The 19,309-nt window shown below is 36.4% G+C and overlaps 1 protein-coding gene across 2 annotated transcripts in view; it reads right to left on the reverse strand.

The window, feature by feature from the left end:
- beat-IIIc (beaten path IIIc) overlaps positions 1-19,309 on the reverse strand; it is a 99,344-nt gene that overhangs the window by 69,969 nt on the left and 10,066 nt on the right. For both annotated transcript variants that reach the window (XM_089257289.1, XM_089257290.1), the window contains exon 2: positions 11,950-12,030. In XM_089257289.1, the coding sequence (XP_089113415.1) occupies positions 11,950-12,007 (58 nt within the window). In that variant the 5' untranslated portion in view covers positions 12,008-12,030. The remainder of the gene's footprint in view (positions 1-11,949; positions 12,031-19,309) is intronic.

Genomic DNA, 19,309 nt, shown 5'->3' on the forward strand with positions numbered 1-19,309 from the left:
AAATAAAATCATAAACTTTTACGAGCATTGAGCAAACGATGACCAAGAATTTTATCACGATCTTTTGGCCACTGTGCGACAGTGCTTTAGATATTCATTCATACGATTCGGTATATTTTCTTTTTTCTCCCACTTTTTTCTTCATTTTTTCCATTCTTCTCTTTGCATTGTGGAGTCTGCCGGCTGCATTCATTTGGGCGCCACTTGCGCATGCAAGCGATACGACCAAGCCTCCGGACCGGGCTCCCCGACGACGACGACAATGGTAGAGTGAACAGTAACTACCAATTAGGCGGGTAGCGAAAGCAATTTCAATTAAAGGAATTAATTGCGTGTGCGAGAGTCAGTTGAAGTGCCACCCGCTCCCAAAACAAGACAAAACTGCAAGCAGCACAGACACAAAGACGGACAGCAGACGTGCGACGTGCAACGTGCAACACTTTTGGGCGCGATAAGCGGCACTTATCTAAATACATATTTACTTAGCTGCTGCATAAAGGGAAGCACAAAAGAATCTAACTGCATAATATTTGTTCGCAGCCTTAAAGAGGATTTGAAGTGAAATTTACTGTTATACTTTTTCAGGTTAGACTTAAAGACTACGACTTATATAGGTCAGCCTATGTTTGTTGTTAATTTTGGTAAAGACTATAGGATTATGGGATAGGACTATAGAATTATTCCTTAAATTACAAATTCTAAGAGACATTTCTAATTTATCCTCGACTCATGAATTCTAATCTAAATAATAAAAAGTGAGCTGATGACAAATTTATAAAGTTCTATATCTTAATATATACATTGTATATAATATATGGGTTTCAGTCTATCTGATACGTTTGATTGAATAAGAATTATATATAATACAGAAAGAATATTAAGAATGCAGATATCATATTGGCAAGGTTCTATACCTCAAATATATAGTCTTTGGTTTACTTGATAAGATCCATTGAATAATAATTATTATTATATAAATATGATTTAGTATCCAAATGCCAAATAATATTTCTATATTTCAGCTATATAGTTCATGGTTTATCTATAGACTCTGCTATATACATTATTATACTTCAAGCAGAGTTTGTCATCATCAGATTGTTGAACAATTTCTTAGTAAAATGTCTGCACCTATCAAACTCAGAGCTAGTCGAAGATGAGCTCTTAGTCAAGCCCATATACTCGCTTCAACGGCCTGGAGGTGTATTTGAGCAACGCTGGCTGCTTAAAGGCTTTGTACGACTCGAAGTATGCAGCGCCCGCATTGTAGCCTTAACGGAATATATATGTATATATACATACATATATATTTATATGTATATGATGGTGCGTGTGTGGCTGTGCATCTCTTTAGAGATGGCGCTTGTGATTTTTATCGCATTTCACGCAGCTTGACAGGCGCCAGCAGCACTGACACCTGAAAGAGCTTTTCAGGCACAGCAGCAGCAGCAACAACAACAATGACGACGACAATACAAAGCTCTTTCCGCTTCCGCTGTGGAAGCTGTGGAAAGCCGCTTTCGACAGTCGCCAATGGGAGAGAGATGGAAATGTTGTTTTCCACGCAAGCGAGCTGACGAAACCGGAACAAATTGTACAATAGTCTGCGCTAATTAGTGGGCACACAGATTACAGATCAAAGATATAAGAAGCACAGCATAAACTAGCCATAAGATAAACACTAAGAACTTAAGCTAAACAAAGACAATCTGCTGTTGTACTAGATGTTTGTGGGCGACTGACGACGGGACGGGAGCGGCCGAGCCATAAAACTGGTCAATCAAATCAATGCAACGCCGACTCGAATGGGCGCACATAAAAAGAATATATATATATTTTATTTATATATTTTTTACGATCGACTAAAACTAAGCTAAAAGCTTTGCTGAGTCATGGAGAAAGAGCAAAAGAGAGTTAAAATGTAGCTGGGGTTTGGCTCACGTGTAAATGCGCATGTAAAATGTCACTTAAACTCGTTCAATATTTGATAGGGCCACAGGCAAATTGAGTCACCTACGATGAAATGCAACCGGGCGCCACTCAAATGCATAGACACAAACAAGCACTCCAACACACTAACACACTCACACACACTCACATGGACACATCTATAGATACAATGTGGCTGCGCTTTATAAAAAAAATATTTTACGATTGCAGGGCACAAAACCCGAAAACAAAGACTCGCCAACCGGGCATAAAGTGAGTTTTATTATGCTCGATAGCGGAGAGAGCGAGAGAGGCTGTAGAACAGCGAGCGCTAGAGCGAGAGCGGGAGTGTGAGGCAGCGAGCTGGGCCTGGGGCCGGTTGGGCTCCTTTGCATGTCGCGACTTCTGCTCAGGCTAAAAGCCAAGCGGCATTGCATTAAGCGAACGGCCACTGGAAGACGTCTGGACATGAGCGTGAACAACATGAATAGCTGCCGGCAGCTTAATGGATATGGATATGGATATGGATATGGATATGGAAACGGGGATATGCTAAAGCAACAAATAACAAACAGCAATACACCAAACAGCAACAACAACAACAACAGCAGCGTACAAATGGAGCGGAATCTTTGGTTATTTTGTGCTCTTTGTTGTGCCCTAACAAAGAGTTTTATAAATTTATGACTTAACACACTGGCGATTTCATCGAATTTGTAACTGAGTTAATAAAATATCATATACTCGCTTGATATGAACACATGATTGATATATGATTTATTGAATGCTGATGAATGAATTTATTAAATTTAGTCAACTAAAATGTTTTTTTTTTTTATTTACTTAATAGTTTAGTTTCATTTATTTGTACTATATTTTATTTAACTTTTTTTATACATACATTATTTGTACATTATTTATAATTCATTTAAAAATTTAATTTTCTTTACATTGCTGTTTTTATTTAACTTTTTGTTGCTTTATTATTTAATTTTAACTTTTATTGTTTTTCCCATATTTATTTTATAGTTTTTTTTTTATATTTTATACATATTTTATTTTATTTATTTTTATATTTTGGCTATTATTTTATAAAATTTTTTTCCTAATTTATAAAGATTTTTACTTTTTATTAAATTATTTTTATTTTAACTTAATTATTTTCGTATATTTATTTTATAAATTTTTTATTTTATATTTTATACATATTTTATTTTATTTATTTTTATACTTTCAATATTTTGTATCTTATCTTATTTATATTTATAATTTTACTAATTATTATTATTTAATTTTTATTAGTTTGTTGTGGATAAATATTAATTGATAAATTTATAAACTAGAAAAACAGTCTTCTCAGTATGGAATCTTTACTAGCACTATCGAACAAAGATAAGCACAACACTTTGAGTAAGAGTATTTAATCTTCCACTATCCACCTGCAGCTCCTCGGTTCACTTAAAAGGTATTTTTTCGCGTGTGGTTTTTCAATTTCATTATCAAGTTTTATGTGGCGCGCATCGTTTTACTTAGCAGCTGGAGACAGATATGTGAAGAGGCAAGAAAGCAAAGGCCTCTGCGGTGACCTTTGTGACGTCGCCAACTTGGACCTCAGCGGATTGTGACCCACTCGCTGTTGTTTTCGATGCTGCTTTTCGATTGTTGCTGCATTCAATTGAATGTTGTGGCTGACCAATTGGCGACTCATTGAGCCGTCCAGTGACTGAAATGAAGCGACCGCAACTGTAACTCAAACATTATTCACATTGCTGTTGTTGTTGTCGCTGTCACATTGAGCACACACACGGCTGTGTGTGTGGGAAGCGGCTCTTGATGAAGAATTATTTGGTATTTTTTAAAAATTATGTCTTTCGATTTTCGTGAGAGAGAAAGAAGCAGGTTGTCTTATTAGCTATAAATGTATTGAATATACAATACTATAAAATCTTTCGTTGGGTCGGAAGAGGTGATAGAGTTTTTAGTTTGTAATTCTAATTAAATATAGAAAGAAATGATTATAAATAGAATAAAGCAGATATTTATAGGTAATATTTCTGAATAAAATGTTATATCTCATTAGCTTACTAAGCTCACATATATTTTTATATATTAAGTAAAATATTTATCACTATATATTTACAGCTTTGTTCACTAACTCTTCATTAAAATTTTGCCTTACTCAACAATCTCTTACTTCGATGCTTGCTGAGAGATTTTATTACCATATTCAAATTATTGAGAAAAAAAAATACTTCTCGTATTTCTACTCTTATTTTCATATATTTGTCATATAATTCGATTGCAAGTCGACTTTTAATTTCTATGAAATAAACCGTGAATAGCTAGCAAAATCCATTATTCACATGAATTTGCGTCCATTAGGCCTTCGGGCATTGAGCACTGCGCCCAATATGCAGCTGATACCTTTCGGGTCGGTCTACCCTTTATATCCAAAAGGCAGCTTTAAGTGCTCGACAACAAGAACAACAATTGTTGTCGTTACCGTTGTTGTTCTTGTTGTTGTTGTTGGCTGCACACAAAAGGAACGATAACAGCGATAACATTTTAGCACATAAATTACAAATTCATGAAAAATTTTACGCTCGTGTTGTGCATTTTTTTGTTATATACCCTGAATCGAATTGGAAATGAATAGGAAAGGTATATGCGTTTTATTGAAGAGGTTGTAATATGGCGGAGTATGTATCAATAATATTTTCGTTTGCCCTGACATCGATTAAAAATTCATTATTTATATTTTTTCATTGTGTTTTTGTCTCGCTCTACCCTTTTAGCTTCTATCATCTCATTTCTTTCTTCTCTCTTCTATTTTCTATATTCTGTCTTCTGTCAAATACCATTTTATGCAGTGTTCAGTTTATCTTATCATTTATATTTGATATTTTATATTTTATATTTAATGTTTTATATTGTATATTTTATATTGTACATTGTATATTTTATATTTTATATTTTATATTTTATATTTTATATTTTATATTTTATATTTTATATTTTATATTTTATATTTTATATTTTATATTTTATATTTTATATCTTATATTTTATATTTTATATTTTATATTCTATATTTTATATTTTATATTTTATATTTTATATTTGATATTTGATATTTGATATTTAATATTTGATATTTGATATTTGATATTTGATATTTGATATTTGATATTTGATATTTGATATTTGATATTTGATATTTGATATTTGATATTTGATATTTGATATTTGATATTTGATATTTGATATTTGATATTTAATATTTTATATTTTATATGTTATATTTTATATTTTTTATTTTATATTTTATTTGTATATTTTATATTTTATAATTTATGTTTTATATTTTTTATTTTATATTTTATGTTTAATATTTTATATTCTATATTTTATATATATTATATTTTATATATTATTTTTTATATATTATATTTCATCTTCTATCTTCTAGTTTCTAGTTTCTCGCTTCTTACTGCAATCTATTCCATTTTCTTATTTTGCAGGGTATCTACGTAGTCGAGCGCTCTCAACATGTTTAGTTGTGTTTTATTTCCTTGTTTCAGCTGATGTTGTTGTTGTTGTTTGTTTGTTTTCTGTTTTTGGCGGTAAACGCATTGCATGTTGCTGCTGCGGCCGCCGCTGCTGCTGGCATTTATGTTGCTCGCCGGCAGCAACATGCATAGAGCAGCCCGACAGATATCGCGCATGCATCGCATGCGTTTCATTGTATATGTCGGCTGCACGTGTGCATGCGTATGTCTATATTTCTCTGTGTTTGTGTGTGTGTGGGATAGGCTTTGCCTTACTTTTTCCGCAAAAGGTGCCTGCAGAGGTTGCAGTGGGGTCAATGCGTTATTTGCAATTCATTGCTGCTGTTGCCGATTGCGATTGCCACTAGGCATCTGCTTAGCGGGCATTTGGTGGGGAGGGGGAGGCGTGTTGCTGGGCGTGGCCTATATGACTTCATTTTGAGCAATTTAAATGTTAATCGAACTGTGAGAGCAATGGTGGCTGGCACAACGCAGATTGTTCGTGATAATAAATAAAACTAAGCATAAATGTTGACTTGCAAATGGAATTTAAATCAAAATAAATGCCGACTCGCCTATTTGTTTGCTTAACAGCGGCGAGAGAAGCGAGCGAAAAAATGTGTAGACAAGCAAACAAAAATCTGTTGCATTGTTTGGATTTATGCCGCCTGCCTTGCTTACCTCCAAATCCCAGCTGGCAACGGTTGCAACTTAATTTGCAAGGCGCATCTAGCGAAAATATTTGGACGCTCATTTTTTCAGTTTTCTTTTGCCATCCCCCTAGCCTAGTGGAGCATGCAAAATGAACAGCAGCCAAGTAGTTGCAGTCACAGCTGATGCTATGAAAACGAAATACGGGCCAAAGAAAATGATGAGAAAAATTCTAAAAGCCAAAATTGCATTATGTCGATTCTGTGGATTTTTCCATTTTATATGCTAAAAAGAAATGAGACAGAAAAAAAAAAACAGAAGGAAATAACTGACAGAAGCTGCGCGTAGCTGCTTAAGCTGAAGCTCCGCCTCAAGACACAAGAAACGTCAACACTAAAGGACACGCGGCAAATATTTCCGAAAGTCCCTTATTGGCTTAAGAGATGGAGAAGCAGCAGCTGACAAAACAGCAAAGTGAAGAGCTAAAGAGCTGCTCAAAGTATATAGGTGTAAAGTATGTATATAAAATGTATATACAATATTTAGAAAATATATATGTAAAATATAAAATATTTGGAAAAATTTTCCCAGCCCTTTAAGAATTTTACAAGTTTTTCTGCTATCGCAATATTGAAGACATATTACATATATGTACATATATACTCCCATAGATTTAGACTAACTATTGTTCATGAATTCGTGCGCTTTGCCATCTTTGGGTCAATAAATTTCCGTAGAGCAAAGGAAAGTTTTTCGCACTTTAATTTTGTTTATCTGGGCGCACGGCCGAGTCAAAGGCAGAGCTGTTGCTGCCGCTGCTGCTGCTGCTGCTACTGCTGGGCGTGTTTTTAATTGCCGGGACAATTAAAAACAATTTTGCAGGCACCCAGAGCGGGGCAATAAATTTAATTGGCCGCAGTAACGCCCCCTTGAAAGACGCCCCTTTGACTTTTGTTGGCTTTTATATGACCCGCTCTCTCTATCTCTCAATTTCTCCCCCCATTCGCTGCCTTTCTCTCCTTCTCTGGCTGTCCTTGCCTTTCTATCTGCTATCTACGTTTTCCATTTCCAGCTTCATCTCCGACTCCATCTCCTGCCTGCCTCACCGACGTCGTCGTCGTCGCCGTCGTCGTCTGCTTTTATGGGTATTTTGGCTTGGCAGCCATTTTCGCACCTACTGACAAGGTGTCGGTGGGGCGCGCGCAGCAATTTATGCGGCTGTCAAATGCAAGCCAGCTTGATTTTTATTGGCAGCAAACACGCATGCCCACCCCACCAATCGCCCCACTCCAGCCCACGGCCCATGGCCCATGGCTTGGCTACCCTTCTTGCTTTTCGGGTAATTGCATTGAGCACATAAATCAATTGAATTGCAGTTTCATGCGACAAGTTTGGCCAGAACCCTCGTGGACCCTCGCCCTCATCGGCTGCAAGTGAAAGCCAAAGTAGTTTTTCCTTAGAGCTGTCTTTCATCTTTCCAGTGCAGCGTCCTGTCCGCTGTCCTGCTGTGAAACCCTTTCAAGCGTAGCATAATCAATTGAAATTGCATGCAATGCGTCAAAGCCAAAGCTGAATTCTATGTCGTTCAGCAAAAAAAAGGTGGTGAAGAGAAATCGAAAGCGAACGGCAATAGAGGAAATCGAAGACGGAGTTTTTCCTTCAAGTCGCGCCCCACACGCTCCCCCCATTATCCATCATTACTCCCCCCTTTATTTGCCACGCTCGCTATCTCAAAGTCAATACTACAACTATTTCGTCTTCTCTGCATCATCCATTAGTTTTGACTTGCGGCTGCCCCCATTTTGAAACAATTTTGAGGTCTGTGCACGTAAAAAGATTATCAGAACTTCGTTTATTGCTTATCAAATTAAATGATTAATGTTTCTTTCGTTCTGTCGTTGCTGTGTTGTTGCTCTGACTTCTTCGAAATATGTCAGCAACAGTTCTTTTCTGTTCTTTTTTTTTTTTTCAACAGTTTCACCACTGTGGTTCTTGTTATTCATTTTCATTTTCCTCTAGTTGTTGTTGTTGCTGTTGCTGTCGCTTGTGTGTTTGAGCATTTTATTGAGAAAGTTTTTGCGGCGACTTTGCGGCTGTTAACGCTTCGTCGGTTTGCTCGACTCGGCAATTGGTAGCGGCAAACATATTTTACTTATTTTGAATATCAAATATATTCGGGCGACAGTTGTCAAACAAATTTGCATATCAGCAGCAGCAACAAGTGCCACAGGCTGGTCGGCCGCTCAATGGCTGTCACCGATGAAAAATGCCCAAGTTTTCCCACACACTTCTGATTAGCAAATTTTCAATTAAGGATTTCCCAGTCGAAGCGTGCAGATGTCACATTTGTGGCATATGACAACCACATATATCCATAAATATATCTATATTTATGGCATAGTATAGAGTTACATTATTATACAACTGTGTAACATATGAATAGAATCCATATACGTATATCTGCTGTACGTTCCTTAATGAAGGAAATGACTTACATTCCATAAGTTAGTTTCATATCCCACATAGCCTCTACTTGGCTTGCACAAGAAAACTCAAACTCCACATGGAATACACATATATTCCACATACGTTCCACAAGTAAGAGCACATATTCATCATAGACTATATAGACACTATATGGTAGTAGCTATATCAAATATACATATATAAAATTGGGGATTTAACTTGGCATCCACATATGTTCCACATGTGAGATAATTAAACTGCCAAATCATTTAATTCTAGATATTAAATACAGTGAATGCGCAAAATTTTTATGCAGCACTTAAGGTCCACATGGATTCCACATACGTTCCACAAAATTTATCAGACTAAAAATCAATAAAATTTAATTTTAAGAAATTATCATAAATAACATGATCCATTGAAACAGAATACACATAAGGTCCACAAGTGCTTAACCTCAAAACAAGTCGCTGCGGTTTTTAAACTGCTGTAATGCATAATGTATACTCCATAACACACGTTCCACATAGAATCCACGCATAAAATACGCACATTTATATATTCAGTTATACAATATAATATATCTAAATTTTTGTACTATTTAAAAGTTATGTAAATTCTATAAATAAAAAATTTTGTTGTGGCAATTCCCACGTTTTCCACATCTGTTGCTCTTACATTCCACTTTTCACGTCTGCCCCACACTTGAAAAGCTTCGCACACTTTTCTTGGCTCTCGCAATAGATATAACAAACGCACCCGCATTCACTGCATATGATCCACATGCCATTAATCAGGCAAGGGGCGGCCCAAACAAAAGTATAACTCATCAACGCACAAATTACAAAGACAAACGATGACTGACAATATGGCTAGAGTGAGCCAAGAGCGAAAAAGCTGCGACATCAACAACACCAGCACCAGCACCAGCCACCAGCAGCATCAGCGGCAGCATCACCAGCACCACTTACTACCCACAATCCACATACACTATACAGTGGGGCAGAGTGTTTGTTAATTAAACAAATGCCGCAGTGACATGTGCACATCAGGATGATGACTGGCGTTTGGCGTATGTTGAGCGCAGCGTAGCGCAGTTTGCGGTTATCCCACTGCAGGGCCAAAATTGTCAACAGCCACGGGGGATGAGAGGGGCGCTTGATAAAAGCGCGCACTCATACAGACATACATACATAGCTGCATAGCTGGCGTCGGCGCCGTTCAGTGAAAATGGCTCCGCATGCAATTTAATTTATTTCAATTGCAGCTGAAATTATTACGACAGCCGGCAAGAGGAGAGAGAGAGAGAGAGTGAGAGAGAGTGAGAGGGGGCTCGACAAGATGACGTTGGAGAGCAATTTGCTCATATTTCGTATTTCGTATTTCGTATTTTGGTATTTTGTATTTCTTTGTTTGCTTTTGGTTCTGCCTTTGCCCCACTACAAATTGTTCATAAACAAATTCAGGCGCGAAGAAAGCAAAAGCAGTAAGCGTCAATTTCAATTAAACAGACAACATCATCATGAGCACGATCATGATGACGCTGATGACAGGGAGGTTGCTGATGATGATAACGATGGTGCACCCTGGAGGCCTTTAGCCGCGTCGTATGTGCCTTGCCACACAGCAGCAGCAGCAGCAGCAGCAGCCACCAAGGGAGGCTTAACTCCGCACTGGTTGCCCACTCATGGCATAGTTAACACTGGCTTCATATCAGCATCTCCCCGTCCAACTCTTGAGGCGGAAAATCATCAGCGGAAAATGGTGCGAAATTCGCACTGTTCACTGTTCATTCGCTAGCAGCTCACTTGGGAGCAGGGCAACTAATAAAGCGCACCTGATTAACACGGATCGAGCCTTTAAATACTCGTAAGATTAATGTGCTTTGGTATCTATACTTGAAGGAATCTGAAACATATTTCTATATCTACCTGGCATGGAAATGGTAGACGCTTAGAGAAAGATCTAAGCTAATCATAAAACACTTCTGAATGGAATCCAAACATTTTCAGCATAATTTTCGTTGATTTCTTGACCATTGTGCATGTTGGAAAATTAACTAAAAATAATTTTAACCACTGTGTAATATTTAAATTAGCCTGCATTATTTACTCTTCATTAATTGCTTTGTATAGATTGAGAAAAATAAATTTTCTCATAATCCTCTTATTTCTTGCTACTTTTTAACCACTGTGCGCTGTAACTCAGAACTAATAATTGCCCATATAATAAAGATTATGCTGAATTAACTCCAACTAAATAATACTTTTTGGGCTTTTGGCTTAATCTACATTTTTCTTTAATTTTTAACCACTGTGCAAATCATTGGAAAGCTCAGGTTTGTGCTATATTTTATACATACATATGTAATACATTCAGTGCAAACAAAAATATTTAAAATATTTTTAGCATTATTATTTCCAACACTTTTTAGCCACTGTGCAATAAATAAATGCAGCTCAGCGTTATGTTTCTTTTCATACATACACACTTAATAAATCACTGTGCGCTGCCTTAAGTAGCTTAGAATTGAGATGCAACGATAGACGTTGCACTGCGTCATTCCTAGACTAACCTAAGAGTCTACTCTCAGTTAAGAGTCTAATCTTCCCTTTGAGTCTTTTTCTCATTTACTCTTTAACCACTGTGCACTTACTTAGCCAGCCCAGAGCAATAATACTTTCGATATAGCGCCACCTAATTAGCCAAATGCTAACTACAATTCCAGCACTTCGAGTCGCATTTCGTTTGCAGTGCTTTGTCTCCCTCTCTCTCTCTCTCACTCTCTCTGTCTCTGTCTCTCTCTGTTGACTCTGCCACGCCACATACATACATACATATTTATTTAATGTGGCTATAACAAAGTGCACTTGGCCCAAACGGTTGCTGACTTCTGCAATGCCATTCGCCATGGGTGGCAAACAGATTCAGTTGCATTTTAAGCGTTTAAGCATTGTGTTGCATGTTGCATTTTATTGTTGTTGTTGCTGCTGTTGTTGTTGTTGCTGTTGTTGTTTGTTTGTTTGGTTGCACAGCGGCGCAGAGTTTCAAGTGTAAATTAATTTATGAGGCACGCGGCGCCGCGCTGTGCGGCTTGGGTCAGCGAATTGCGAATGGCCATAACACCCATGGAACACGCCCCCCTTCCGCTGCTGCCGCCTTTTTGGCTGACCATTTGAAATGTCAACCAAAGTGTGAAATTTCATATTGAATGATGACGTTGCCGTCGTCACTGACAAATGGAGCTGACCGTTGCATAATTGAGCAGCAGCAGCAGCAGCAGCAGTGGAGTGACAGAGACCAAAGTATGCACAACCAGCTAGATACTCTATAATAAAATATTTATCTCACTTACCTATTAGAGAGCCGAGGACGTAGAACGCCACGTAGAGCAAATGCAAGCAGGCCAACATTTTGTTGATTTTGTTAATTCTTTCTGAAAATGTAAAGGGGAATGAAATATGAATAAATGTGAGTGGAAAGTAGGGCGAAGTTTCCATAGATTATATATCAGAAAATGCATAAATATGTTTATTATATTTTTATATATTTTTAAAACTTGTTTATTATATCATTAAAAATTTAAAATCATATTGCTAATATTAAAATATATTTTATATATTTTATTTTTAAGAATATATTTACAATATTGATGTAGATTCAAAATATATTTATTATGGTATTAATAGGTGAGCACATAGGCTTTAAGTAATATGAGCTCAAAATAGGAGACTTATGATTGGATAGACTTTCATCTGATATTATATGTATATATATTTTTGGCATGCATGCTAAAGGCGTGGCACATGGCTGAAAGGCATGCCTAGATTTAGAGCTACACTCATCAAGCTGAATCGAGCTGGAGTCAAACCACTAGCAATTCAGATTAAGGTAGAACTTCAAGTAAGCCCAGCTTATAGCAGCAATTCAATCAACCTGAACGAGCATCAAGCGGTCGCCTATAGCCCATTGAAACCTTTCCACTTGTTTTTGCTTTGTCTTTATTGACCAAAGCATACACTTGTTCTATCATTATAATTGTTTTCCCTTTATTACTGTAATTTTTTTTTTTCGTCTTCTTCTTCATGTCTTTGTCAGCCACGCCTCCTCGACGATATGGTCTAGACGAGCAGACACCCATATGCAATTTGTCGCTTGTTTGGCACGTCATAATAGAGACATTATGAACCCAACGATTTCCTCGTCGAGTTTTTCGGCTTGGCCCGCTCCTTTTCCGGCTATGCCGAAAGCAAGTGTCAGGCGGAAGCGCCACCTGTGCCGCGCAGCCAATGTCATCATTCAAATGTCAGTCGCTCTTACAAATTGTTGTTTGACATGGCATGCCGCTAATCAAAATACACACAAATGGAGATAGAAACAAAGCGCCACATATGTCAATCAACACCAGAGAATGGGAAAGAGGCAGAGAGAGCGAGAGAGAGAGACAGAGGACAGACAGAGCAGAAGCGAGACACTCACACACCCATTCTCGTGTGCAATTAAGCGCTGCAAATAGCTCAGAGCCACGCCCACACACTATTGACCAAAAAATGTTCATTAGTCTGTCCATTGTCCAGCATCAGAATCAGAATGAGAATCAAAGTCGAAATCGGAATTGTAATTGAAATCGGCCTCAAATTCAGCCTCAAGCTCCTCAGACCGTGGTTCCATCACCTACCATCGACCGTTTCCCATTTCCCATCTCTCAAAGACCATCTCCCTGCTTCAATAGCCTTTCATTTTGTAAATCTCTCGATGATTGTCATCGTAGGTGTGACTAATTGTTGGTCATTTATCTTCTTTGGCTACGCTTTGCATTCAGTCTGCCACTGTCGATGCCTGTGCCTTCAGCTTGCCTTTGTTATCATGGTCAGTCATGAATAATTTCCGTTACCTCCCCCCAGCCCCGTTTTCATTGTGTGTCTATCCCCCAACGGAGAGGTCTTTGCACTGTTTGTCTAAATGAGATACATTGGCCTTACGCCACTAATTGATGGCCCGAATTGTGGGCTCTACTGGGCAAAACAAAACCGGATGACACATATCTATTATGGGCTCTGTGCAAAGGTAATTTCCCATAATTCCAAAACAGATCAAGTTGATCGAAGCAAAAAAAAAATTAATTGATCGATTTATGGAAAGCGTTGTGTAGAGTTCTATAACTAGTATGACTAACAGCAGTACGAAATTATAGAAGTCAAAATGTTTCCAGTTCTGGTTTGTAGTAATTGCGTTGGCAATATGATACTATCGATAAGAAATATGTTTTATATAATTTGTATCTCAATAAAACTGTAATAATTCGCCTTGGAATACTACTACTTTTTCTACTCCTATTTCTACTACTGTTTCTACAGCAGTGTTTAGTACGGTGACTATTACTAATGCTGCTCCTGTTTCTATTACAGTAACTACTACTTTTATTAACACTATTTCTACTCCTGTTTCTAATCCTATGACTAATACTGTGACTACAATTATTTCTACTCCCGTTTCTAGTGCTGTGACTACTACTCCGACTACCCATTGTTTCTAATACTGTGATTACAACTATTTCTACTACTATTTCTGCTACTATTTCTGCTCCTATTTCTACTACTATTTCTACTACTATTTCTGCTACTATTTCTACTACTATTTCTACTATCTCCACTCCTGTGACTACTGTATTATTGCTATACTTTATTGATTGCAGCTCAATGAACCAGGCATAACAAGGCAATAAAAATTATTAAATTATAAAAAATTGAGTTGGAATATTATTGCTTTTATGTTATATTTCTCTATTCCAATTCCTATTACATTTTCAATAGACAGCAAAAAAATTTAAAATAAAATTCTGTGTAGAAAAATAATGGTACTTTTTAGAATATTTAGAATATTTTTATATTTCCATGGCATTTTCTATTATGTTTCTTAATTATTATTTTTTTCTCAATTTCTGGATTTCCATTCAATTATGTTCCCAGCATATTTTCAATCATTTCACATATTTTATTAGACCAAAAATTCAAATATTTTAAAAGTCAAATGGATTTTTTTTTCTATTGGCTTTTGTTTTTCCTCTTCCTTTTCAGTTTTTTTTTCCTCGTTCGAAAAACTTTTCATCAGCACATTTTGCAGACATGTTCCTGATGGTGTGGCATGTGTGGCATGTTCTCTGCTTTGCAGTTTGATTGACAACGAACGCTTTTCATTTGGGACCGACAAATATTATACCAATAGAACCGAAAATGAATGCCAAAAATTGTTCGCATGCAATATTTGAGTCTAGATTGTGGGCTCTCGGCTCTCAGCTCTGGGCTAACTAGCCTTAAATGCCCCAATGACTTGCAATACATGTGTAACTGTCGGCGCCTAGCAATGTATCTGTCAGATACATTTGCAGATACAGCGAAACGCATGTATGACTGTCTGAGTGTGTGTGTGGGTGTGTGGGTGGGTGTTTGTAGCCAGCGTTAGCAACCCCTGACAAATGCTATGGCAACACCTCCAATGACTTTACTCTGAGGTGGTGTTTTCTTACTTTATTTCCATTTATGTATTTGTATACACATTGATAAAGTCAAGCGAGTATATTAGTTTGACTGACTAGCAATACGATAACAATAATATATAGATAGTTATACATTTGTTTACATTTATACATTTATAAATGCAGTTCAACGAGCATATTAGCCTGACCATATGATATTTAATATATATATACACTCGTGTATACCCTACTTTGATTAATTTTTAGTATTTTAGAACCAATCGACTATATCACATACAATTTGTATGTCAGCTGCTCTGTTTGCCTGCTCTACCGTTAGATCTATAAATTATTTTCAACTTTTCAGCTTGCACGAGCATTATGCAGTCGATTGCACTCAGCTGCTAATTCTTATTGGTCTTTTATATATTTTTTTTCATTTTTTTTTTTTTTTTGTCATTCTCTCTTTGTTTTGTAGGCCGACAGGTGCACACACACGGCGTTTTTTTTTCTCTTCTTATTTTTTTTTTCTGTTTCCTTCCAAACTAATTTCAAAGCAAATGCCATGTTGTTTCTGGTATGAGGGCACTCGCGTGTCTCGGCTGATTTGCATAATTTTACCGTTAAGTGGCGGAAAAATGTAATCGAATGAACAGATAGGCAGCAAGCGTGCTACATCGCCTAGACTAGGCTAGCCAGCTATTTTTACGAGCCCCCCAACTGCAATTAGAACGTAACACAACATTTTGGCAGTACTAAAAAAAAAAGGAACAGAAGAAAAGGAAAAGGAAAAGTCATTGGCTGTTTAACTTAAATTAAAGCAAATGAACCTCAAAACTACGCCGACACTTATATCATATAATTATACATATAAGAGAGGTCCTCTTCTACGTCAAAGGTAAACGAATGCAATAAGGGGATGTGGCAAAATTTAAACAAAATTTTTGCTAACTGTTAAGGCATATTTGTTCACTCAAGATCTTTAAGAGTTCGATTGAAGATCAAAATATATTAAGTTTATAAAAAAAATGTTATATAATAATCTTTTACTTTTTACTTTTCAACTTCAAGGAATTATTTTTCATATATTTTTGACTTTAATATGTAAGCTCGTTATTTAAATATATTTCAATTCTTTGAATTCTATTTAAAATGTCGTAACGCATACAATGCTCATGTGACACTTTATGGATTTATTTCGTATTTATTTCGAGTCTCTATTGTTCAAGCCCCAGTTGGACACCGGTCAGCAGCCCCACAAGTGGCACTTGCTAACCTTTTTTAGCCATTGACCCACCCGGCCATCCATGCATGCGTATGGGTGGGTGTTGACACTGTGAAACTGTGCTTATGTAACAATGTCAAGATACTTTTACATTTCGGTTCATTGGCTTTTGAGTACTTTGGTTTCTCGAATTCACAACGAAATACAAAACACCATGTACACATGTATGACTGACTGACTGACTGACTAACGTTACTAGGGCCAACCGAGGCCCAGGACTCAATTGAAAATTGTGAAGTTATCAATTACAGTTGCCCACCCACACTCGCTGCTGATTCGCTCCTGCGGCAAAACAAATGACGATTTTTCTCTCTTTCTTCTCTTTCTTTTCCTTCTTTTTTTGACCAAAGTCAAAAGTGTAGTGTGACATACATATATATATATATATATATATATATATGTATGTCTTTGATTACAATTTCAATTAGTTTTAGAAACGTTTGCTCTGTAGTAACATGAGTTTCACTTTAATTCTATTCCGAATAAGAAATAAAGTATTTTTAAATGCGGTCTAGAGCTATGAATAAGTTTTCTGACTCATTAAGAGTTTGCATCAATAAATGTGATTAAATTCCCTCACTCTCGCTCTTTATTAAAATATAGTTATTGTACAAATCTTCCAGTCAGTTTCATTTGAGTTTTGCAAGATGAAGGTTTTGCTCGGCTTGGTCGTGCTCATCACATTCACATCTGGCATGAACGACTATATATATATAGATACTGATCAGCTTGTATCGTGTATTAACGAAAAATCTATCGAGATCTTAAACACAAGGCGAATCCACTGCGAAATGTGCACCGACTTATCTGAGATGGACGAAAAATTGATCGAAATTGAGTGTAAAGAAAAGATGATTAACAGGCTTCGGCCAAATTGTAAGAGGAATAAGATGACGGGAAAATGTGAAAAACTTTACGCATTATTAACAGCTGCATTAAACTATGTGGAAGACCAAACGAAGTTGAACTTTTGATAGTGCTTAATCGAAGGAATAAACTATATACTATATATATTATACATCAAATAGAAATGTAAACGAATTTATGCATTTAAAATATATAAGACAAACACATATACGGAACATGGAGTGCTTATGAGAAATTTGTAATGCTTACATGGAATAATATATTTTTAAAATTGTATGCTAAAATGAATTAAAGCTAATAAATATTTAATTGATGTTCATAATCGTTATAACTTGAAAAATTAGTCTTTTAATGCCTTTATACAAATTTATTATTTGATTATATTCTTAGTTTTGTTTTTCTATGGAGGAGGAGAGGACATGACTCTAACATAAATCACCTTTGGATGCAGAACATAAAATGTTGTATTATAGGGGAAGTCCAATTTAGCATTTAATAATGACTAAGTTTTTAATAAATTATGAATATGAATATAAATTTATATTTATGTATTGCGATTACAGTCTGATTAAAAAAATGCTGAAACACTTTAATGAGTGGATTGAATGAAATATAAAGATGACATAGGTCCAACTGATATGAGAAACCCACAATTTAAATTAGTAAAAAAAAAAAAAGATGATTTTTGTATAGCGAAATTGTTGCTGTATAAACAACAAATTTTGCTTGATTTTTTAATTTATTTCGATATTTTTGTTACACTCTTGGGAATTGCGCTCTGCAGTGGCTTCAAAACGAAAGCTAGAGAACATTTAGTAGCTCTTATCTACTCACATACAGTTAAAAATTCACAACAACAAAAATTTTAAAAAATTCAAAGCTTATGAGCTCATTTATCTCGCTCAATTATGCTCCCGCTCCATTCCCTTTGTTTATAATATTTTAAGAACCAACCACAAAATAAACATAGTTTATGAACTCCGGCGGTCAATTAAAAGCAATTAATAAATCAAGCGTACAATAAAAGCGGCTGAGAGTATTTTCTTTTAATTAAAGACAGGCAAAAGCAGAAGAAGAAGAAGAAGAAGACAAAATTACAATCAATAAGTTTTGACTTACAACAGTCGAAGAAGATTGCAAACGTTGCCAAATCGATTACAAAACTACTCGAAGATAAACAATAAATAGTAGAAGGAGAAGAAGAAGCAGAAAGCAAAAAGCAGCAAGAAATGCACAATAAATGAGCCATAAAATAAAGCTGGAAAAAAAATAGAAATATAAATGAAAATGGAAATGGAAATCGAAAGGCCATAGGCAAAAGCGGGCATCAAAAATTCTCAGCTAATAAACTAACAAGAGAAAATTTATAAACAAAATTGTGGAAATTATAGAGACGCAGTAAATGTGTATATGTGTGTGTGTGTGTTCACGATTTGATACCCTATAATTTGTTTATTTTGTGCTAAATGCACAGCACGCAGCAGCGGCAGCAGCAGAAGTGCCATAAAAAATCAAACAGCGGCGCGCGCGTTGGGCAAGCATGACTGAATGGGTGGGGTGGGGTGGCAGGCTGGAGGGCGTGGCAGAGTGCTAGGGCGGGTTGTGTAGTTTCAGTAATATTGAATGCCTGAATATTTATGCAAACGTCAATGCAATTGAGTTCTTCTTCTTTCTCTTTTTTTCGAGCTGTGTGCCAGCATTTGTATTTTATTACAAATCATCTAGCGGCGGGCAACGTGGCGTATGAGTGATGAAGCGCTATATAAACACAAGCACAAGCATGCATGTGTGTGTGTGCATGTGTGTGTGTGTAGTCATTGCATATGATTAGTTGCCGTAACGCCACTTGCTGGATTCAAAATTAGGTTGCAGTTGGCGCTGGCGCCAATTGAAGAGCATCAAAGCGTTAACAAATCAAACTAGCTATGCCGCGACCATGCCCCCAGCCTCTGGGCTTGTTTATAATGCGCACTGATAGCCACTTGAGGCTGCTGTAGGCCACACTAACTGACTGACTGACTGATTGATTGACTGATTGATTGACTGACTGCACACATTTTGCATATATTGATTTGGCTTTCTTCTCTT

Source organism: Drosophila navojoa, chromosome 3 (genome assembly GCF_054131105.1).
Source record: "Drosophila navojoa isolate 15081-1374.11 chromosome 3, UAZ_NAV_1.0, whole genome shotgun sequence".
Classification (NCBI taxonomy): domain Eukaryota; kingdom Metazoa; phylum Arthropoda; class Insecta; order Diptera; family Drosophilidae; genus Drosophila; species Drosophila navojoa.